At 39.3% G+C, this 23513-nt stretch overlaps 1 protein-coding gene and 1 long non-coding RNA gene across 2 annotated transcripts in view; one reads left to right on the top strand and one right to left on the bottom strand.

Moving 5' to 3' along the window:
• The window catches only part of LOC103141350 (polypeptide N-acetylgalactosaminyltransferase 9), a 42988-nt gene extending 25713 nt beyond the window's left edge, over window positions 1–17275 (top strand). The window contains exons 2-6 of the mRNA XM_007556974.2: window positions 2051–2236; window positions 4219–4356; window positions 8321–8416; window positions 14584–14751; window positions 14853–17275. Of these exons, the coding sequence (XP_007557036.2) occupies window positions 2051–2236; window positions 4219–4356; window positions 8321–8416; window positions 14584–14751; window positions 14853–14999 (735 nt within the window). The 3' untranslated portion in view covers window positions 15000–17275. The remainder of the gene's footprint in view (window positions 1–2050; window positions 2237–4218; window positions 4357–8320; window positions 8417–14583; window positions 14752–14852) is intronic.
• Window positions 10161–14585, bottom strand: LOC107836770 (uncharacterized). Its single transcript, XR_001662723.1, has 2 exons — window positions 11821–14585; window positions 10161–11780 (listed from the first exon to the last, which is right to left on the bottom strand). It is a non-coding gene; the product is annotated as an uncharacterized LOC107836770 (long non-coding RNA).
• Window positions 17276–23513: the final 6238 nt, after the last annotated feature.

Genomic DNA, 23513 nt, shown 5'->3' on the forward strand with positions numbered 1-23513 from the left:
CACTACTGTGTGTTTATCTATTTCATAAAACTCAAATAAAGTATATTACAGCAACAAAAGGTTGAGATAAATCGGGGGTATGGAAGGTTTTACAAAATTAAACAATAACATTGTAGAATAACATCTCATTTAAACAAATGCATCAAAGGAATCACAACAGAAGAAACTGTTCATTAGAATAATGAGAAGTTGTGAAAGTCAGACTCCCCCCTATCTAAAGCATCTCACGCCATGTTATGAGTATTTATGTGTCAACAAATTAAATCGTTTTAAAAGTGACAAATATGACAACTTAAAACACTGCAACTGACTCAAGCATATTTGTGGTGTACCAAAGCCTGATATTTCCGGTTCAGCTGCGCTGCAAAGGTCCATTGTTGTAACCATCAGGACCGCATTAGTGAGTCACCGCGTTTCCCCGGGTGACAGGTTCCCTTGTTAAAATGTAAATGGGCGCTGATTCTGAATCGGTTCCACGTTTGCTGCTTTACGGCCAAAAATATTCCCCATGGGAAAAGAAAAGCTCCAGTCGAGCTTTAATATGTACCTGTAAAAACGAAACTTCAGCTCCGGCCTTCTCGCGTCCAAGCAGGATTGTTTTGCCGTCACGCGGCCGAAACCAATCGTTAAATAAATGCTGCCGGTTCGGCACGGGGCTTCTTTCCCTTCTCCTCAGGTAGTTGGAGAAAATAGTTTCCCAGCAATATTCTCCTTAAACAGTGCGCAGGTCGTTTCATTTTGGGGGTCATAGAGATGTTAACGAATGGCAGCATCTGTTGCACATTGTGGCGATAATCATTAGGACACAGTGGGTGACGGGGAGGCGGCGGTAGTTCGCGTAGCTGTAAGAACATTAACATACGCTCTGGCCTTATGGCGGCTCTGTGTCAGGATGCAGCTGCTGCGCCTCTTTACCCCAGCGTGACGCGCATTCTCCCAGACAGGCAGACTTTATTTCAAGAGAGGGCCCTGCTTTGGCAGAGTTATTTTTTCTTTTATCTTTTTCTTTTTTTTCTTTTTTCTACATGGCTTTGAGAAATGACTTTTCTGCTTCACCACCCTGAGCATGTAGTCGGGGATCACAACATCCCTCAGACTACAATCAATTATTTCTCTCTGCGCTGACTGATGCTTTTAAAAGTGACATTTATGCAGCGCCTGGTTTCTTATATAACTCTCTGTGCCATACTCTCGTCGTAATGGGGATTTCTGGTTGTCACTGGTAACTCGCTCAGGACTGGGACATGGAGCTGCAGGTGGGTTTTATAAAACATCCATCCTGCTTTTTCACTCACTTCAAATAAGTTCTAAAATAATAGCAGTAGTAATGTTTAAGCTGTAACAATGACGATAACATAATAGCGCTTTTAATAATGTTGTAATTCTAAATGGGCTTTAACTTCAGATGTGTCATCGAGTTGCTCTATGAAATAAAGCTGTTAGTTCGCAGCTGTTTGCTCCACCAGATAAAAGCTGAATGGTGACAAAGTTTCTGTTCCTGCTTGTCCTTTTAGGCTGTAGTGGTGGACTGATGCCTGTCTCCGGCGTTCATGTTTTAAGGCGAGAGCACTGCCAATCAAGCTTGTATACGCGCTGCTCACACTCTCCCCCTTTCTCTCCACTAAGGCCAGTTATCATGGCCACCATGTCGGCAGATAAATGCTTTTTCTGGAACAATTAGTTGCTTCTCCACCATTAGCGCAGCTGCATGAGCATGATTGACGGCGCCAAAACCTTCCACTTGGTTCTGATTGGTCGTTTCTGACTGGGAGCGGTGAATTTCTCCAGAAGGCAAAAGTAGCACTAGAAGAAGTGTTATTTTATTTTTATCACTTTTTTTTTTGTCTATTTGTAAATCACTTTTTTTTGTTCACACGGATCATCTTGGTCTAATTTATTTATTTATTTATTTTGATTATCTGAATTACATTTATTGTGGGGGGAAAAAAGCCAAAACAGGAGAAGTCTCAAATACCTGTAACCGCTGTGTAAACGTCCATTCGGACCGCCATATTTGATGAAAACACGACTTCCTCTCTGTGCCGTCTAGGTGTGGCAGTGCGGTGGGAGCATGGAGGTGCTGCCGTGTGCCAGGGTCGCCCACATCGAACGCACCAAGAAGCCCTACAACAACGACATCGACTACTACGCCAAGCGCAACGCCCTGAGAGCGGCGGAGGTGTGGATGGACGAATACAAATCCCACGTCTACATGGCCTGGAACATTCCCATGAACGTGAGCCTCTCTACACGCCGCGCTTTAATCCCCATGCAGGCTTTGGCCGCCCCCGCTCTCCTCACATCTCACTTGTTCATTCCAACCTGCAGGCCAGGTGAGGCGCTGATCGATAGAAATTCAAAATTCAGATTTCATCCTCCGTGACCTTCACACTGGCGGTGGGCCGAGTGAGGGGAAAGAAGAGCTGAATCAGACGAGAGGAGCACTAAGTAAAAAGAAAAAGAAAAGAAAACAAGCCTCATGTCAGTTTAGCATAATTGCCTTCAAGAGTCTACTGAGATGGGCTACAAACTACTAAACAGCAGCTTTTATTAATGGACAGACTAATATTGAATTCTTCTCCTTCGGCGCCGAGAAGGAGATGATTATAAATGAAGGACAGCTCAAATTTCAAATTCCTTCCTAAAATAATGTGAAGCCAGAACAGAATCAGCAGCAGATTCCAGGAGGAGCAGTGGAGGTACATATGAGGAGAGTATAAGGTGGCAGGTGACGAACTAGCCATTCCCAAACTCAGTGGTATGGCATGTTATTACCCCAGCTGTCCTGTGGCGGGGAGTTATTTTGTGTACTGTAAAGACCTAATGCTACGATTATTTCATCAAGCCCTCTTCAAAGCCCCCCACACACACTCACAGAACCTTGTTATTGTCTGAGGTGCCTGCTGAGAGCACAATTGCGTTGAATGGAGAAGGCTGTATGATTCGCCACAGTGGGCAGCCCTGAGTCCAAATACCAAACAGCAGCCCGGAGAGTCTGGATGTGTGTGTTGGTGTTCTGGTAGCTGAGAAGCGAGTGGATATTTCGAACTGGAATTCATTATTGACACAGACTTGAAGCGGGCTTCGTAGCTGGCAGCAGAAAAGGCTTTTCTTGGAAACGGCATCTGGTAGCAGATGTGTGTGTGTGTGTGTGTGTGTGTGTGTGTGTGCGTGGGTGTGTGTGTGTGTGTGTGTGTGTGTGTTGCTGTGTGTATTAATCTCTTTGGATGTGGTTGCTGTGCATCCTAACTGGACCTGCACCCATCCACTGTTTTCCACTTCCGATACCGATACAGATACCTGAGGTTTAGTATCGGCAGACATCGATCCATCACAGATAAACAGAACTAAATTGACTCAAGACGTTTCATTTTACAAAACGGATATAAATGTACCGACTTAAAAATTGATTCAGTTCTGCACTGGTGTTCTGTGCACCAGTGCAGAACACTTTAATACACCATTAGCTTCACAAAGTTGATCAAACATGTCAAAACAACTTTAATTTGTTCAGTCAGGGCAAATTGGAGTATAAAATCCAGTGTAAAATAAATGATAAAGAAACTGACAAAAACAATAGGTTGACTACGTTGGCCAAACATAGTCAAAAATAAACTGCAACAAACCTTTTTTTCAATGGTTCAGAAAGTGCAACTAGGGATTCTAAAAATAATGTAAAATAAATAATAAAGCATGACGTCGCTCAGAGCACAAACATAGAAATAGACTGAATAGATCTGCCCTTATGGATTGGGTGTCACCAATGTAGAATTATTTTCAAATTCTGAAGCTATGCAGATATTGATATTGGATTGGTGCGCAATGCATTTATTTCCATATGAGTCCACATTAATGCAGCACATATTGATATGCACATAGTGTGTGTGTGAGTGTCAAAATTAAGCCTGAGGCATTTCAGCTATTAGCCCTTCCCCCGGTTCATTCGGAGACCGTCCTCTATAAAGCTATCTGGACGTGAGCGCTCATAATCAAGCAGCTGATTAGAATCTGCTAAGTACAGATCAGGTCTAATGGAGAAACAATGAAGGTCTCACATGACGAGTGCATTTCTCCGTCTCTTACCTAAATGCAACGCCATATAACTCCTGCATCTTCCTTTCCTGCATAAGACTCTGCTATACTGTGTGTTGCGCCTGACTTTTTTTAAGAAAATGTTTTGTCCTTTTTTTGTCTTTGCTTTGCGCCACACGCCTACAGAACCCGGGAGTTGATTTCGGCGATGTCTCGGAGCGCGTGGCCTTAAGGAAAAGGATGCAGTGCCGGAGCTTTCACTGGTACCTGGAGCACGTCTATCCGGAGATGCGGATCTACAACAACACCATCACATATGGCGAGGTGAGAGAAATCGCTTGCTAAAGGGATCATTGGAAATAAACTAAATGTTAAATGAAGCATAACATAAGCTGTGATTCTGTTGCAGGTGAGGTAATAAAAGCTGTTTTTAAAGAGGATGCTAAAGCAAAGGTGGATAATTTGATTCAGCAAATGATCAATAATGAAGATGAGCTCTTCAGAAGCTTTTTTTTGTGATTCTCCTTTTAAAGTAAGATCTTCTTGGGGAAAAAAAAACATGTTTGAAGCCAAAGTTTCCAAGCTATGAGTCAAAACCACAGTGCTGCTAAATACCTAAAACATTTGTAAATTTTCTCTGAGGTCCTTAAAAAAGACCTCAGAGGAGAAGCTGTTAGCGACGACGTTGATTTTCTTCATTGTTTTAGAATTAGCAAGGGCAGCTAATTCTAAAACAATCCAATGGCAACATGTTGACATCGCTTCCAAATATTGAGGTAACATTAACAACCGTCTCGTTCGGATCAGTATTTCTCTCTTCGCAGTGGAGGACGGTTGTTTATAGCTCAGTCAATCTCTGGTAAGCTTCATAGCATTGAACTGCTGCATTACATACGTCACGGGCAAACGTTAGCAATTGGGTAAAGTTTAAAACTTCAACGCAGTCCACTCCTCCAGGAAGCAATCATTTCTCAGCAGCCGAGAGCCCAGACCCTCTGCAGGGAGCAAAGTGGACTACAAGGGTGAAGAAAAGTCTCTGATCATTATATTTCTTTGTTCCATAAATTCAACAAGGTGTCAGAACACAAAGGTTCTGATCCATATCGACATGATAGTATCACACACCTGATGCAGATTTGTTGACCGTAGCAAAAAAAAAAGTGGAAAAACCTGTAAAGGGGAAAATATTTTTTCACAATATCGCATAGCTGAAGTGTTTTTGACAGGCAAGTGGGAGTTGATACGTTTCTCTATTATGCCATCGTGCCTTGATTGTGACTGAAATTTCTTCAGCATTTAACTCAAAATGTTCCCCAATTTGCCAAACCAGAAAGTCCTACTACTGCTTCACCCGGCCAATAATAGATCACATAAAGAACCGAGACACCCCTGCACCTTTGTGGGGAAACTAATCAAACATAACCTTTTTAAATAAAGCAGTAATCAAACAAATGGACAAGACATTGACCAGCGAGACGACATGACACCGACAGGCCAAATGCCGTGTCCTCAACCTGAACATGACAGACAAACACCACGACTCCAATGTGTCAGGTTTAGGGTAAATTTCTATTGCAGCATTAACAGAGCAACGTTACTACACAAAATTAGATGCAATTTCCCTATAATGAGTTTTAATTAAACACTTATTAGTTTTCCATTCCAGCTTGATTGTCTTGTGTCTACTTGAGCACCCGGCACAGTTGGGGGGGAAAAGAAGGTTTTTTTATGGCAGACTGAAGAACTGAGCACACTCCTGAGTCTGACGCCGTTTGCAGACTTGCTGAAACTCACCGTTTTGTAACCCGGGTCCATTTTGGATACGGGGAAAACGCTGAGGGGGAAAAAAACTCAGAAGGTCTAACCATGTCGGCAGACGTCGGGATTGCATTCATCAAAGTTTCGGGCAATTCACACTGTCCTTTGTTTCCTCCGCCGCCTGTTTTTTTTTTTTTTTTTTTTTTTTTTTTTTGCTCCAGTACCCAGCTAATGGATTTCTCAGAGTGGCGTCCTCTCAAGTGGCACTATTTCAGATCTGTCGGCAAGCTGGGAAGCGGTCGCGTCGCGTTGCCACACAGCGGCTGCAGCAGACTCGTGTCCCATCTGTCACCAAGCATCAGCACCTCGCTGCATTCGGCCGCGCTGTCCAGACCGGCCGAGTGGAACCTCCCCCCGACCACAGCCACATGATGGATGTGTCGCAACCTGGAAATGAAGCCATACACATTCAAATCACAGCGAGCCGAAGCCCACAGTAAACGCACACCATCATCTCGCCCGGAGGAGAGAGAGAGACAGAACTGGGACTGGTCACTGCATGACAACATCCCATCACGGCCGGGGCTTTGGGATGACTTGAAACCTTGTGACGGCTGTGTGAATAAGCCGTGGAGGATCTACGGGCAGCAGAGCAGGGAGGAAATGGCAGAAATAGACAGTGGATCAGCAGCACGTTGTTGTAAACGGACGTCATGGATATTTTGGTTGCAGGCTAAATTATAAAATGCGTTGATGGTTACTGAAGGATATTTTTACTCTAAAGATGTTGTTCATAAGTTATCTTTTTCACATTTTTCCACCCAGAAAGATTTTTTTTTGTCACATTCTCAGAGACACAACAGAGAGAAAACAAAAACAGACACAGGGGGCAAAAAAAAACACAACAAGATATAACACCACACAAAAAAGAAAACACAAAAAGAACAACAAAAATCAGCCACAAACACTGCTGTCCTACTCAGGACAACAAACCTTCTGTCCCGTTCGGGCCTGACTGTAAGGAGCAGGGAGGAGAGACGTACGGCAGCTAGGAAAACAGTGATGCTGGCAGAATCGTGCTTAGGGTTACTTCTGATGGAACTAGATTGTTTTTACGGTGAATTCGATTATGGACAGCTTGAAATAGCAGCCAGTTTCAACGAAAAAAAAGGAATACTTTATCATTGACATTTTTTTCCTCTGAAAATCTTAGCATCCTAACAGAGGTGTGTAGCTTCTAGAGCCACTCTACATATTATAACGTACATTATCTACATCTAACCAAACCCTTATTAGTAATACTTATTTACTGTTGAACATTTCTTAGTATCTCTGGTTTGAAAGAAAGGAATCTCAAAGGGTTTATTTGGGGTTTCTGAAGCGAGACTCTGTTAAAAGGAAGGAAGGATTTAATGTCAGAGCTGCAGCAGAAAGTCTCTTGGCATCTTTAATTACTATAAATCCAGATTACTCGGTCCCAGAGTTTGAAGATAACAGCGAGTCCAAAACAGTGTCCAAAGCAAAAAAAACAACAAAAAAAACACATCACAATAGTTTATGAAAACAGTATGCTATAAACCTTTAAAGCATCCAACTGTTTGCATTGAGGTATTAAAAAAAATCTGTAATTATTTTTACAGAAATCTGAGTTTGGAGGCAACGGACCACCAAGTACAAACAAGTTTGTACTACGAGCGGCACAAACATGTTTTAATCAGAATAACTAAATAAAAGAAAATTTAATAACTATTAATACTAGTTTAAATTAATAACATTAATTTAAGCTAGTATCAAGAGTTTCACTCAGGAAGATGACTGCTGGCTATTTCTATTTCCCATATTTTTATTTATTTATTTTTTTAAAGCATCCATGTCTGAGTAAATGCTGCCCAGTGCAAACATAAAAACACTTTTAGTATCCTTCTCATGGAGTTGTTTTTGACGCATAAATCTCTTTTAATCCCCTCCACTGCACCCTCCAGACTAGCCGCTCATTTCAGCCCCCGGGACCAACTAATCTGGATTTATACTAAATGAATTTCTCAGGTTACATATTAGCTGCTTCTAACCTTTCAACAGAACTTTACTTCAAAAAGTCTGAACTTATTCCCCTTTGGTTTAACCAGCAAAAGCCAACATAAAACTCTACCAATGGTTGTTTTGATGTACATCCCCAGTAACTGCACTGCAACTAACTACATGTTTACTTAATTAACTTAAATCTATGGCTTTGCCCTCTTTCCGATAGATGTCTTCTTCTGTTTCAATTCCCCTGATGTTAATATTAACTCTGTGTCGTTCAGGCTAGAATTGTAAGGTTGGCTAAAAAGAAAAAAAAAAATCAAACATTCAGGTGAATGAAGCAGAGCAACAGGAAGTTGGCAAGAACTATAAAGAGACGCTTCATTAGTGATTTCCTGAGTTATCTCCGGGTGTTTTTCACTTTCCGTATGCTCCGATTCTTTATTGACGGAAACAGATCTGGATTTTTCCCCATCAGTCAAAATGTCCCCTGTGGTTTTCCTTCCAGGTGAGAAACAGTAAAGCCAGCGGCTACTGCCTGGACCAAGGCTCCGAGGACGACGACAAAGCCATCCTGTACCCGTGCCACGGCATGTCCTCCCAGGTCAGGGCAGACTTTCTGCGTCGGTTGTTTTGCGTCTGTGAAATTAATAATTTACAAAACAAAAACAAAAAAAAAAGTCATTCAAAGCATCACTGGGCCACTGATTAAAAAGTTTTTCTTCAATTTCAGATTTCGTACTCCCCTGAAGAATATTTGATATAATTATTCTCCTCTTCATGCTTTATGGAGAGTAAAATCAAATTTGCCATTGTAAGTGGTGGCAGGAGAGAAGCGTGCAGCTTACTGATTCTCTTTTTACACGAGCGTAGACGCCCACACGCATTATCTGTTGAAGATTTTCACCGCGGAGTAACACGTCTTCCTCTCTAACAGGTAATCCAGTTGATAAGGAACTAAAATAAGTACGGTGATGTATGCAGAGCTTTCATCCATACGCGGAATCACTTAGTTTTCATCTCCTACACATCTGTTAGTTTATTGTTTTGTTGTTGTTGTTTTTTTAGGATGTGCAACTTCACAAATGCCACAGAATTATATGTGCTTAAGTTTGCCATAGAGTAGAGGAGACGAACGTGAATCAGATTATTGGTGCATAATAATGTTCTGATCCTGCAGGGGTTGTAAGAAACGCTGAGAGGCGAAGCTCTGATCTGACAAATACCGAAGGTGCCTTTAAATCCTTAACATGCATTTCACATAATCTTACTGTGCAAGCTGAGAGCGCGTTATCGCTACAGCAGGTTTGGATAACCTAAGAAAGTAATTGCTTTTTTGCAGAGAATATTACATGTTGCAGTAATCACATGTGTCCCGGATGCTAATGTCAGCAAATATGTTTTTTTTGTTTGTTTTTTTTTTAGAAATGTTACATGAATGATCAAAGGTTCACCTATAACACATTAAAAACATTAAATGTCTTTGTTATTGAGCTCATGTGTCGTCTAATTAAAAAAAAAATATAGCAACAAAAAGTGTTTTGAATTGGAAATGGTTATAGGCGACATGATTTTGGATAAAAGTGCGATTAATTGAGATTAATTATTCAACCTGCAATTCACTTGATTGAAAAAATGTAATTAATTCCAACCACTGCTTTTAAGATATTATTATTTTAAGATATAAAAATTAAGAAATTATATTAAACAACTGTTCTATGATTTTCTAGTCTTGCTGCCATGAGCAGGCATTCATATTGGACGTGTTGTTGTTCTGAATGACAAAACATTCCCTGTAAAATAGTGTTTTACTAATATTTTAATGAACAAAATTTAATGATAGCAAGATCTCCTATATTAATTACTTGTGCCTTTTTTTTTAGTCTGATACCTTATTTCTAAGGTTTTTGCCATCATTTCCAAATCCAGCGTGTTCCATCACAAAGTTTGGAAACATCAGAAGGATAAAGAAGCTACCGTAACAACCTCCATCCTCCTTCACTGGGATGCGTTCTCTCTTGCAGCATGAATATCCTGTGGATATGTGAAATAATCCACTGTGCGGTTTGTTTGAGTCGGTGCTGTTGTCTCTAATTATCTAACTCTGAGATGTTTCCTTTGATTCTATTTAACTCAACAAAGAAAACCGATACAAACAAATCATCTCAATGCTTCACTTCTCTGAGTCTGTTAATTCACATTGTGCCCTAAGCAGCAGTTAGCACAGTTTAGCAGTAATGGTCTGGGTTAATGGATCTTGAACTCATAATTTGTGGTTTTACAAAGATTTAAGATCACTAAACCGATGTTCCACCTCTTCTGCTTCATTTTAAAACACTTTATTGGTGTGTTTTTTTTTTTCCTGCCAAAAATCACTTTTGGAAAAAAAATAACTTGAGTCCTTATTTTATGAAGGTGACAATATTAAAACTATCTTTGAGGCAGAATATTACATAACATTTTTGAAAAAGATTATTTTACTTTTTTTTCCATTAGCCACTATATTTGTAGTTTTAGATTTTAAAAGATATAGACATAACTTTTGCAAAAAGAGGGTTTGTACACTTTCTAATCACAGTGATCTAGCACATACATTTACATGCACAAATATTGATGTAAAATTGTCATAAGTCATCTAAGGATGTTCTGTAAAAAACCTTAACCCATCTCATTTGAAACTCAGTTACACACAGATCAGTTCAGTCTTATTATACAACAATGCCAGTACAGCAAGATTACATACAGCGCAGTTCAATCCTATCAGTTCCACTTCAAAGAATGCATTAAAAGTAGGGCCATGTGATTATATCTGCACTGCACTTTCTGAACATAAAACACACACTCGTCCTCGGCATTTCTGAAACTCTGAACAGTCTCTTTTGGTCCCTTCAAGTCGCCCTAATCAGAAGCCGGAGTGCTGAGATCAGGGCTCTGAGGGGGCTGTCCCATCTGCTCCAGGACTCCCGGTTGTTCTTGTAGCCGAGCAAAGTTATTTTTAACTCCGCCGCATGTTTGCAGACATTGTCACACTGAATTAATGACTTTGGGATACAAATGAAAGCTCCCTAATGGGATTGTATTATAAAGTTTTGAAACATCCGAGTACCCAAGCTTTTCACCAACTGAGGATGTGCAACTAGAAATCCTTTATTATTATTATAATTATTATTATAATTAGTGCTGGTTCATATGGGTCCACTGCCTGGTTCTGCTAGGGGCAAACAGAGGTGGACACTGTCCTTCCTCACAATACATGATGTATTTTTGTGCTGCAAATAATATAACTCCAGATTCTGCTCAATAGTTTATTGAATTACGACTGGAAAAATGATTAATTAATAGGATTTTACTTAAAGATAGTATTGGAAACACAACAATCAAATAATCAGACATAAATGTCTGACCAACAAAACTTTTTTTTCTCTTTGTATTGTATGATGATACTTTGCAAATGTGCTCAGGATGCAAATGAAACACTAAAAATCTGGGGCACTTCAAGGTAAGAGAGCGTGTAAGAAGCATACCAAAACATCCAGTAGAGAAATGGATATGCACTCAGCAAAAACTTTGCTTAGACACCAGAATAAATAAAAGCCAAACTGGATGTTTTTGTGTGTATTTTTTTTTTCTATTTATTAAGCAGAATCCAGCTCTGGTTGTTATGGAAATGCTGTTCATGCATATTTTTTTTATCTCTTACTTTCCCAACTTGCATAATGGCAGCCCGCTCTTGACAGAAACATGTTTATTTCCTGTTATTAAATGGAGTTTTAGAAGAAGGCCGGCAGCTTAGTTTGTCTTTAGACCACTTTACTGCTGACCCAAATGGAGATGAACTTGGTGCTTGTGAAACATTCAATTCCATTTAAGTGGGATTATTAACATTACAGTAAGTGGGTAAAACTCTCCTTCATGGAAAACTTAGAAAACACAATAAATGTCACAATGCTTCTGTGCCACAGCTGTGACTTTAAAGAACAGAATATGTTAGTATTCTAACATACTAACATACTACTACTAGTTGTTAGTAACTAACATACTAACAAGCTAGTATGTCAGTAACATACTAGTACTGTATTTTCCAGACTATAAGCTGCATTGTTCAAAGCTTAGAAAAAAAGTAGCGGCTTATTGTCCGGAAAATATGGTATGTTAGTTAGTAACATACTAACACATGCTAGTATGTTAGTTACATTTAGCTAAAATACTGACATAAGTTAGTATATTAGTAACATACTAATTTGGTAGTAAAACTAACAGAATATGTTAGTGCTAACATGTTTTAGTATGTTAAATTTAACCAACATACTAACATATGTTAGCATGTTAGTAAATAAAATGTGTTAGTATGTTATGTACATTTAACTAACACGTTAGTATGTTATTAGCACAGTTAGTAACATACTAACCATGTTACTAATTGGCATACAAACATATGTTGGTATGTTAGTTACATTTAACTAACATACTAAGAAGTTATTATGCTACTAACATACTAACATAAGCTACTGTTGGTAACATAAGACAAGTTAGCATGTTAGTTACTTTTCAGTAACATATTAATAGCACAGTTCATAACATACCAACTATATTACTAACTACATAACATACTGACATGTTAGTATGTTATGTAGTTAGTAACATTCTGTATATTAGTACAGAATGTATTCTGTACTAACATAATATTTTTTGTATGTAATACATTTTGTTATGAATGACTAATATTTTCAGATCGCTAATGTGGCAGTACAGATGCACTTTTTGACACAAAAGACCTTTTATTTTATTACATGATTTGGTTAAGAATGAAAAATTAAAAGTAAAATAATTATAATAAAACATCAAAATAATATGATCAAATAATAATATAATATGTAACAAGTGCGACCCATAAATGTTTTTCTTTTCAAAGTTAATTGGTGCGGTCTATATTCAGGTGCTCCCTGTAGTCCAGAAATTAGCTTCAAGTTAACAGACTCGTCTGATTTAACAGTGAGGTTAGAAGCAGTTGAAACGCTGACACACGCACACAGAGAGAAGAGATCTGCACTGCAACTCAAACACTTCACAGATTTATCTCTTTCAACTGTTTGGCTCAGACGTCAAAAAGAATGCCATGTGTGTGTTTGTGTGTGATATTTTTTAATGGCTTATCAAAAGCAGAACCCAGGACGACTGTCAATGTGATTAAGCTAGTTCACACTTGTATAGATGTTGAGTGTTTGTTTGCAGATTCAAACTTGACATCTTTTTTTTTTTTTTTTTAAAGCTACAGAAAAGAACACACTGAACACACACACATTCCTATATGCTCAGTAAATTATTACCAAGTTCTATTCAAATAAATATCTGGTTTGCTTAGAATTTGTCCATGAGACTTACCTCACAATGAAAGGACATAAAAAAAAGGAAATTTACCAATATCACACTATTTACTCTACACTTAAAATTATGCCTGATATTGATGGACATTCGGGCCACAACTTGTCTTTTATTCTGATTTTTAATATCCTCATCCTACCAAGTTCTATTCAGACTTCACATCTAAAACTCCCACAACTCATTTCAATCATGAATTATAATACAGACTGAATGCAAAATAAAATTTGCCCAAGTCATTTACACTATTAAAAAAAACTAATTTTTTTTGTTTGTTTTTTAATTTGGTAAATTATCTGTTATGGTCTCATTTTAAATATATTCCACTGTAAATGCCTGTCAGGTTGTTTGGCTTGCTCAGCCACAGTTTGAACACTTAGTAAGACACCGATGCCAAATAGCTGCACAAAATGAGGTCAAGAACTCTGACCCCAGCTGACTTATGGAAAATAGCAGTATTATTTTTAATCTGTCATTAAAATATTCTTATCTAAACGCTGGAGGAAACCTCAACAAAGCTTTTTTTTTTTTTCTTTTTTTTTCGTGGGTGTTTGGGATAAAACTTTTAATCTAAAATCATCTGAAAACTGAGATGTTTCATCTGTCGATACGTTTCCTCTTAAAAAGATATATGCTAAAAAGTTAACATATTTTTATGTTTTGAAAATGTATGCTGTAGTTTGTGGCTCTGGGTTACAGTTAACCAGTGTGTTGCTTGTATTTCATTACGTCTGAATATGTATGGGAGTTGTTGAGAAGTTATTAAGATTGTGACCTCAAGTTCACCATTGATTTGGTTACGGAATTGATTTTTTCTTGTTTACAAACCTTTTTTATTCCCAGCCAAAATTAAATATCATCGCCAGCTAAAGGTTTTCACACCCACCTGTAGGATTTTAAAATGTACACCTTAACATTCCTAGGGAACAAGTAGAACAAAAGAGTTTTAAAGGGGGCGCTGTTGTTATACTTAACACCTTCTGATTGTTGTCATCTCATTTTTCAGCAGGGATTACTCCCATCAATAATAAATACTGTCTGAACTCTAAATTATGCAACAGCTGCGATCAGCACAAAACACTTTTGTGAACGGTATTAAACAATGTGGAATCAAGTTTTGGTTCTTTTTTTTCTTTCTTTTTTTTCATTCCACTTCTCAAATAAGCGCACAGACCAAAGTAGACTAAACAAGTATTTAGTTTAAGTTAAAATTAGGACACAAAAAAGTGAAACAAATACGACTTAAATCTCCCGGTTTGACATTATTAAAGCGTAAAATATTAATGGAATTAAAGTGATTAATGCATTTCTAAGTGAAGTATTTGTTTCACAGCTTCAAGCAGTGACTCCCATGCTGACAGTATTTTCCGTTCATACTTTGCTGTGCTCCAGCTCGCCCGCTACTCCACCGAGGGTCTCCTCCAGCTTGGACCCCTGGGGTCGACCACATTTCTTCCTGACACAAAATGTCTCATCGATGACGGCAGAGGACGCACCCCGAGTCTGAAAAAATGTGACGCCGTCTCCAGGATTTCCCAACGGCTTTGGGATTTTACACAGGTACAAAAAAAAAAAAGAGAAGAAAGAACATTAAATAGCAGAGTTTTAGGAAATGTTACTGGTTTTAAAATGATCTCATTCTTATTTGGGGTTTGTTGTAGAACGGCCCGATCATCAACAGAGACACGGGTCGGTGCTTGGAGGTCGAGATGTCCAAAGATGCCAACTTTGGCCTCCGCCTGGTGGTGCAGAGATGTTCCGGTCAGAAGTGGATGATACGGAACTGGATCAGGCACCCCAGGCACTGAGGAGGCCGTCGTTTCCCAGACATCTTGGCCAGCATCTGCAGTCGCAGCAGCAGACCGCTGAGGGAGGAGCAGAAACCGGTTTATTGCTGCGAGGCGTGGGATTTCACGCTACGAACTTGCAAAGCACGCCGACCTCCAACTCGGGCGATGGAGGTTCCACTGCGACGAGTCTTAAAGAAGAACACGATCAATGTATTTGTTCCCCTGAGCTGCTTCCTCACCTTCAGCAGAGCTGCACTGTTTGAAATGGCCAACCTCTCTGACACTCAGCCATATGTATAGAGCACATCCCCCTTTGTGCAGTCCAGTTCAATATTCTGCGGCAGTGACTCTACTGTAAAACTCTCGCTTCTTAGGAAGAAAAAGAAGAAGAGGAGGAAAAGACATGTAGGGCTTTTTGGGGTCTATTGACTTTCACAAGGTGGACTGGGGTAAATTAGGAGAGATAATTGTTATCAATGGCCAGATGAAACTGAGTCTTTCGGGAGTAATTTGAGGAAGTAGCTGTGGACATAACGTGCCGCCCTGGCAGGACATGTAATGAGCTCCAGAGCTGCTGGCTGTCATCCAAACTGGAGCAACTTCACCTGTACTCACACTTCTTTGTTTCTGTGGACTGTATGGCTCACTGTGGACTAAAAAAAAAAAAAAAAAAAGCAATCATGTGCCTTTTGTTTATGATTTTTTCAGCTTCATCTGACCTGAGAATGTCAGTCCCAAAAGCATGTATAAAGCTATTTGAAAGTTAAATTATAAAAAGTGTATAAAGCCGTTTAATAATAGTAATATATTGTAAAAAAAAAAAAAGAGAGAGAAAGAAAAGAAAACGAAAGTGTAAAATTGATAAATGTCCTCAAAACAATTACTATTAGAATATTAAAAACCCTTTTTATTAGTCGCCTGTCTTTCTTTTTCAATATCTTCTTTAACGGATGAATGTTAGCTTTTTTTCTTCACGTTGTGCTAGCATTGTGTTCGGTGAATACTTGCATTTTCTTTTGTGCCGGGCCCGCTGCTGACATCGACAGAACAATTGCTTGTTTTTGTTGAGGCCGCTGTTACAGAAAGCTAAAGTCTCCGTCATGTTTGTGTCCCTCTGCTCTGATTGATCCAGACCACTAACTGGAAAGAAGTTCTTCAAAAAGACACACACAGACTTTCGATGGCTTATTCTCCCTTCCACGATACAAAGAGATGTTTTATGCAACGCATAAAACAAATGCAGCATGCACAAGCACCGGTAGGATTTACGATAGTTTCAAGAGAAATATTTGAGCAAAAAGAGACATTTTGAAGGAGGATCTCATGGTGTGCTTCAACTCATTACAGTAGGAGTGTTTCCATAAAGAAAATGAAATGTTAGTAATACATATATCATCCGAAGTATTTTCTTGTTTCCTAATTCGCATATCAATTTGAGTGACATCCAACCTTCCAGAAAGGTTTTCCAGTTGGTGTGTTTCTGTGGATTTGCTTAGCACTGACATCAGACAGTAGCTGCGTTTCCACTGCAAATGTGTGAAAAATTTAGCGAAAAAACACAATTAAAGTCACGCTTCACGTCGTTCACGTGCTGCGCCGTCATCCGACCACTTCCTGCTGGTTTCGAAGTTGTGAGTGGAAAGCAGCCGCCCACATTAATCCCCAATGTACTCGACTTTAAAGTTGAAACTGTGCAGGCAGGAGAGTACCATTCTCCCTGTAACTCCCAAACCCAGACTCATTCGTTGGATTGCCAGACACAGAGGAATCATTTTTCACTCTACTGCTTTAAACCAGAGAAAGCCTGCTGTACGCCACTGCATCTGACGCTCTGCGTTGCTTGGTGATGTAAGACTTGGATTCAGAAGAGCTTTTCTAGAACCTCTATTCACACATGAAGGGTACATTAAGTTTTGAGCTCTGACTGTAGAAATCGACTATATACAGTACCTCACGCCTGATATGTTGCGTTATTTTTGTGCCACACATAAATTTGTGCATACAAAAAGCTCATTTTCACCTTCAATTGCCCAAACCACCTTCTTCCGACTTGTTTGATTTCTCTGTCTTTATTGACAATATGGTGCAAAAACACCATATTTGTGAAGCGCTTGGTAGTTTTTTTTTTTGTAATGACAGCTAATCCCACCTGAGCTGTGGATCTCTGTTGCTCCTTCAAAGTTACTCTATTTTTTAATACTCCTTGCCCTTCTTTGTCAGTTCAGCTAAAAGGCAGTGTTGCCAGCTCTTTGCCATCTTTGAATGTTGAATTAAACATGGTTCTTTGAAACCTCCACAGTTTGAGATGTTATTAACTAACTTTGCCCTGCTTTAAATTTCTCTGGCGTGTTCCTTGGTCTCCATGATGCTGTTTGATCACCAATGTTGTTTGTCAGACCTTAACAGAGCAGCTGTACGTAGAGTGAAACCATTTCACTTCCACTCTACGATGATACATTGCAGTTTGTTGACATTTTAAAGGAAATCCCTTTAAAATACATTGCGCAAGTTGTAAAAAGTTCAGTAGGTATGTCTAATTCTGCAAGCCACTGCATCTCCCTGGGCTTGTCTCTCGCTTAAAAGGTTTATTTATTGGTTTAGGAGGAAACGTCTGCTGTAAATGGAAGTCAGATTTAGCATTTCCATCAAGCCGATGAAACTGTATTTATATGGACTACCCTTTCTCCCCTCAACAATGTAGAAAAAAAAAAAAGCAAATCACTTCTCTGCTCTAATGCATGAACCTCTTTTACCAGACAGCATGATTTAGGCTGCCGTCTACATTGAGCACTGAATGTATTTCTTAGGTTCACAAGAGGCTACCATGTGTGTCCAAACGTGTTCTCCGCTGCCGTCCGGCCTGGATAGAGTGCATTTCAAGCTGCTGTGAAAAGTAAAAAAGACCCTTTTCCTTGGTTTAGCCATGCTTTGTAACCTCCACATTCCACAGGCCCGTTTTAATTTGGTTTCCACCTGGTTGACCCTGAGAGATTGCCTCTGCTTGCCACTATGTTCCGCTTCTTTGGCTCTAATCATTCCATATAAGCAATGCATCATCTGCGTGTCCTCTAAACAAAGACCGCTTCGGTCTCCTCCTCTGGTAATATCTTATTCGGGTCTCCGACAGGGTTTGCAAACAAGCTGCCTAGGTAATGTCTTTGCAGGAAGAAAAAAAAGTCTGAACCAAGAAATGATTCCAACAATATGGTTTCCTTAGACTTAATACTGGGGGAAAAAATGATGTTACCACTACTGACAGATTGTTTGATTCAGCAGGATACCGGCCCCGCCTGTAGAGTCCGTTTAAAACGCGCTGCTACGAACTGTGATGGTGGCAGCGGAAGCCAAAAGACGTAACGCTACACAAAATGGCCAAAGGAGCAAATGAGGAAAACCTTTTTCATTTTATTTATTGTGCCATTTGGGAATTGTAGTAATGGCTACACTTTGAAGAAATCTTTAACATTACGAAAAAGGTAATGTTATTTTCTTAGGTTTTCAGTACTAGTACTGGTGTGGAGGAGATTGAGCCAACTGGATAAATGAGCTTTTAGCGGCCATAAGAACGCAGTTATGCTACTGACGCAGAAACTTTATCACCAGAGGCATGTGTAGCTGAGCAAGGCTCAAAAGCAACGTGTGATCACAGGCGGTGCGTAGAGTCCCTTACAAGACTGCAATCATCATTTGTTTACTACCACATGAGCTCGAAGCATTACCTTCTGAGTTTGTTGCTGCACGGGGAAAAGGACACACACCATTTGCATTTTTCTCCACAGAATGAATGACAAGTAAATACTGAAGATATACTCAAAGGAAAAAGTGCTGAAGCTGAGGAATAGCGTTGAGGTCTGGATGGGGTTGAGTGGATAGGGACGCTGTGTCCGCGTCTGGAGCTTATTCATTTCAATTATTGTGGTGACAATACATTGTCAAGCCTGGGAAGGAGAGGCGAGTCTCATATTCAGAGACCCATTTATTCTCTAGCTTGTAGGTTTCTTCTGCAGCATCTCAGAGTGGTGCAGCAGAAGGCACCTTGTCCTTCGTGGCCCCGGAACCGATTCCTCGGATCACCATCGTTACACATTGTTCTCCTGTCCTGTCCTTAACAACGAGGTACAGCCACAGGAAAGCAAATTTCAGTGCACACCTGCAGATAAACTGGCGGCAATTAATGCTATCCCCGGAAGATGCAGACATTTGAACAGGCGGTTTATCTTTAATGAGCTAACCTTGAGGGACTGACACATATGCCCGTATCGTCATCCAGTGGGTATTTCTTTAAATAACACGCATATCGGTGGGATGCAGAGGCTGTCTTTGCAGGTATACGAGCAAAATAATCAATAGAATTCACTACTTTGGGGAGGGACGAGTATAAAAATGACCTTTTGGCTTTGTCAACTTCGATCTGTCTCGAGAGTTTATTAAAATGGAAGGGGGGGGGGGGGTAAACTCCCGCTCACATCTCCCTGCAGTCTGGATAAGAGCCAGGCTTTATTGTAACTGTCACTGGGTCGTTCCAGCAGAGATTAATGTCATACAGTATATGAGCCCTTCTTAGGATGAGATATAATTTTTGCTTTACAGTATTTCCGCTCTTTATTAGTTCTCATCTAAGGCAGCCAATCTTCCCTCAGTTCCAGGCTCACATAAAAGGGAGCATTTGTCACTTGAAACTTCTCGCTGTATGGTCTGTTTAGTGCCGTGTCATTTATTGTAGACAATATTTGAGCTTCAAGGTGAGCTGGATAAAATCTACATGTTAAAGAGATGACAACTGATCTTTTCAAAGAACAATATCTGTCTTGGAACAGCACAAGAAGCATACTTCCCCTAAGATCCAGTGAGGATAGCTGTTAGAAACCAATTTCAGATGTGAGATTCTATTTTCATACACTGGATACAACTGTTTACTGAAAAAAAAAACTTCACAATACATAAAATTACTGTTGTCAGTAGACCTACTAACTGACTCAGACTACAAGTGAAAAGGTGAAAAGCTTCCTGCAGAGCCAATTCTAAATAGAATCAGCGTGTGTCAGAATAAATCGTTTTAAACTTGTCGCTCAGCTCTTGGAATTAATGGGAGAGATAAATAGGAGTTAAGCTCTTCTTTAGCCAAGTAGAGGTAGAGCACCATGAAACCTATAAAGTAAGGTTGATTTTTATTTTTTATTTTTTTGCTCATTTCACAGAAACAAATCACAAGCTGCTCCAATACACCTGGCTATTTTAGATTACGAATACACAAACACTGAATTGCTAACCCCGTAAAATCCACTACATGTAAATCTGTTTACCTGTGCTAGAGTGCAGATAATTCAGCATTTAAACTTTACTTCAAATTAATACGTTAACTCTCTCAAGTTTTGCTAATGTCTCGTTAGCTTTAGTTTTCCTAAGTATAAATTGCTTGTTGTCCTGAAGGCTAAATAATTAGCTAACTGTTGGCTACACAGTTAGATAGCATGGTTTGCTAATGTACTGATCAAAAATAGGCTTCCAGGAATGTGTACCTTGAGACAGTAGTTTTGGAGGAGCAAACAAACTTGGCAGGTTGATTACTTTATCTTGTTTCATTTTAAGAAAACTAAAAAATCATGCTAATATCAGTGGTGCTACATATTTAGCCCTCCTGTTCCTAACAGCTTAGTGACGTCCTGTTGTACATGAATGCTGAGCTACATTTACTTTTATAGTGTTTCCAGTAACACCCAGGTAACAAGTTACATTTTTCCATAAAAAACATATAAGATAATGCATTTTTATTCATACTTTAAAACAATACAAAGGGTAAAACTAGTAGAAATCGCCAAGATTTCTGTTGATATGAAAGATCCAGGTTATCCACACATATAAAGAAATCAAATTAGTCCAAAAATTAAGTAAAACAACCATTTATTAGCCAATGCTCCAGGGAGCAGACAAGAGGGTCTCTGACCTCAAAGAACAGAGGCTGGACGGAAAGTCTCGATGCACCGGCGGCAGCACACAGGCAGGCATTAGTGCATGAAACGCAGGCTGTAGTCAATATTTTACAGGTAGGCTGTGCCTGACACATTCAGCTGCATGTGAGGAAGATCACACATGAAGAAGCGGCACAGCTCAAGCTGACTGGAACTAGCTTGCAGGAATCGCCTCACTTATGGGTAATGAAGTGGAAACATGTAAAGAATCATTTATTATTAAGTATCGAACACACGTGCAAAACATGTAGAGAACCTTCTTGCACATCCCTGCTGACGGCTATGAGAATACTTGGAAAAGATTCTTGCTGCTATGTGCAGATTAATTTCAGTTGGTTTAATATGGTCTGATGGCCAATAAAAAAGTTTCTCATTACCAATGTATTACACAGAATCATTAGGTTGGTGAAAGCAAAGAGGCCTTTACAAAAAAAAACGTTTTACTGATTAAAAAAAAACAAAACAACTAGATTGTTAATGCTGGATTTCTAAACATCTAAATGTTCCATCAAGCAGCGCTGGAGGCATAAACCAGAAGAGACCAGAATATAATTTTATCATAAATTACTTCAAATCATCTCAACTGTCCCTTCAAAGCCCTGCTTATTTTATTTTTTTTTTTGGCTTTTCATAATCCGTAAGCTACAATCATCAAAATTAGAAAAAATATGGGCAAAAAATATCTCAGTCTACTAGTAGTAATTCAGTTTAATCCGAATGAGTTTCAGAAATGAGTGACAAAGAAATATTGAACTATTCAAATTTTTGGAAATGTCTTTCTGAAAGACATATTTTTATACAACTTTGCAACTAAATATCTGGTCCAGGTCAGAAATAAAAAAAGTTAACTAGATAAACAGTTTATTTTAATTCGTCTTTAGGGTCAAATAAGTCAATTTATCCCAAATCAGAACTTACTTGTGCCACAAAGATCCTAAGTTTTGGGGTTTTTTTGTTGTTTTTTTCATTAGAGTCTCACAGGATGAAACTTTTTTTTTGGTCAATATTTCTGAACATTTGCGACTGCCCGGCTGCACAGGCTGTCTACTTCTGGTTTCAATTTAAATGCAAAGTTAAACTCACCTCACCCCATCTCCAGGTCCAAACTCCAGAGTACAGTTTTTTTTTTTTTTTGTCATTTCAACTTCATGAAGGAAATGAAATTCCCACAACTTCTCCTTTGATTGCTCAGCATGTATGACGATTACACCTAACGTCTTGTGGAACCGTAACGCGCAACAACGTGCTTTCTGTACAGCTGCGAGGGCGAAGGTCAAACGGTCTAAGTGAATTGCACCTAAAAAAGCAGCATGCGGCAAGCTGCGCCCTGGGCGCCGGGGTAATAATAACAGCTGTCCAGCAGACAAAACTTTCCTTGGCCTTTGAAAGCCACGGCTGTAACAGCCTTAATCCAGTAGAACCAAATAGAAGAAATACAGCAGATAAGTTTATTTCTTTGACGTAGCGAGCCTCGCTTCAGGTGGAAGGCTTCATTTCCTAATCAATGATAATTGCTTCATTCTGTCAATAGTACAAAGGAGCAGGAGAGATTTTAGAAAGCTATGCTGTACAAGCTGTTGGAATGAGAGAGCAAGTGGAGCGGGTACACGCTTGAACAGCTTGTGGATCTTCTAATGAGATCTCCAGAGATGAACAGCATCGTAGCTCCAAGACACAATTAGACCCAGCGTTGCTTCTACCTCCAACTTAACTGTACAGCCGGCACAGAGGTGGTGAGAGCGTGCGCCTGCATGTGGGTCCAGGAGTGGCTATATGTTTCAGAATCACGGAGCGTACGTTTGATATTTGATCAGTTGATTAAATAATAGATTATCTTTGAAAAAACTCCAAACAACCACACATACAACAACTAACTCAGTATGAAAGAACAAAAAAAAAAAAAATAATAAAAGCGTCATGAGTGATTTCCCCTAAGTTTTGATTTAAAAAAAAGTGTATGTGAATAGAAAGCAATTTTTTATCCAATTAGAAGTTCAGCCTTTATTGTAATCTAGGATGAAAGTGCAGTAGGATCTATTGAAACGCGGTTCCAGTCACTGGAGGTATAAAATACTCACATTGCAACAGAGACCACCAAACACTTCAGACCTCAGAACTAGACAAAGCAGTGTATAAATATGGATAAACTTGCCGTTCTCCTTCATTTGAAACCTTCATGTGTATGTAATCCACTGAGTTTAGACCAGGAGGCTAAAAGCGTCTAGCCATATAAAGATGCCTTTATTGACCCAGAGCTATTGTTGGAGATTCAAGCAGCTCAATGCAGGCCCCAGATATACTACTATTAAAACAGATCAAAGCGTAACTAATTAATTACTGGAGGAAAATTTTCCTATTCGCAGATTTTTTTTAATTTTTTTTTGGTAGAGTATAGAAAAAAAATCAGTATCTGAATATTTATTTTGTCTATTAAGTAAGAGTGATTATCATATTTTGCCTGATACCTGGGACAAATGCTAATTGCTACTCTGCTAACCCCGCAAGAGTGGGAATAAAAAAAAAGGTTGTAGATATTAACTTCTGCAATAGTGCTAAGACTGCA

Source organism: Poecilia formosa, unplaced genomic scaffold, assembly GCF_000485575.1.
Source record: "Poecilia formosa unplaced genomic scaffold, Poecilia_formosa-5.1.2 Scaffold82, whole genome shotgun sequence".
In the NCBI taxonomy this organism is placed as follows: Eukaryota; Metazoa; Chordata; class Actinopteri; order Cyprinodontiformes; family Poeciliidae; genus Poecilia; species Poecilia formosa.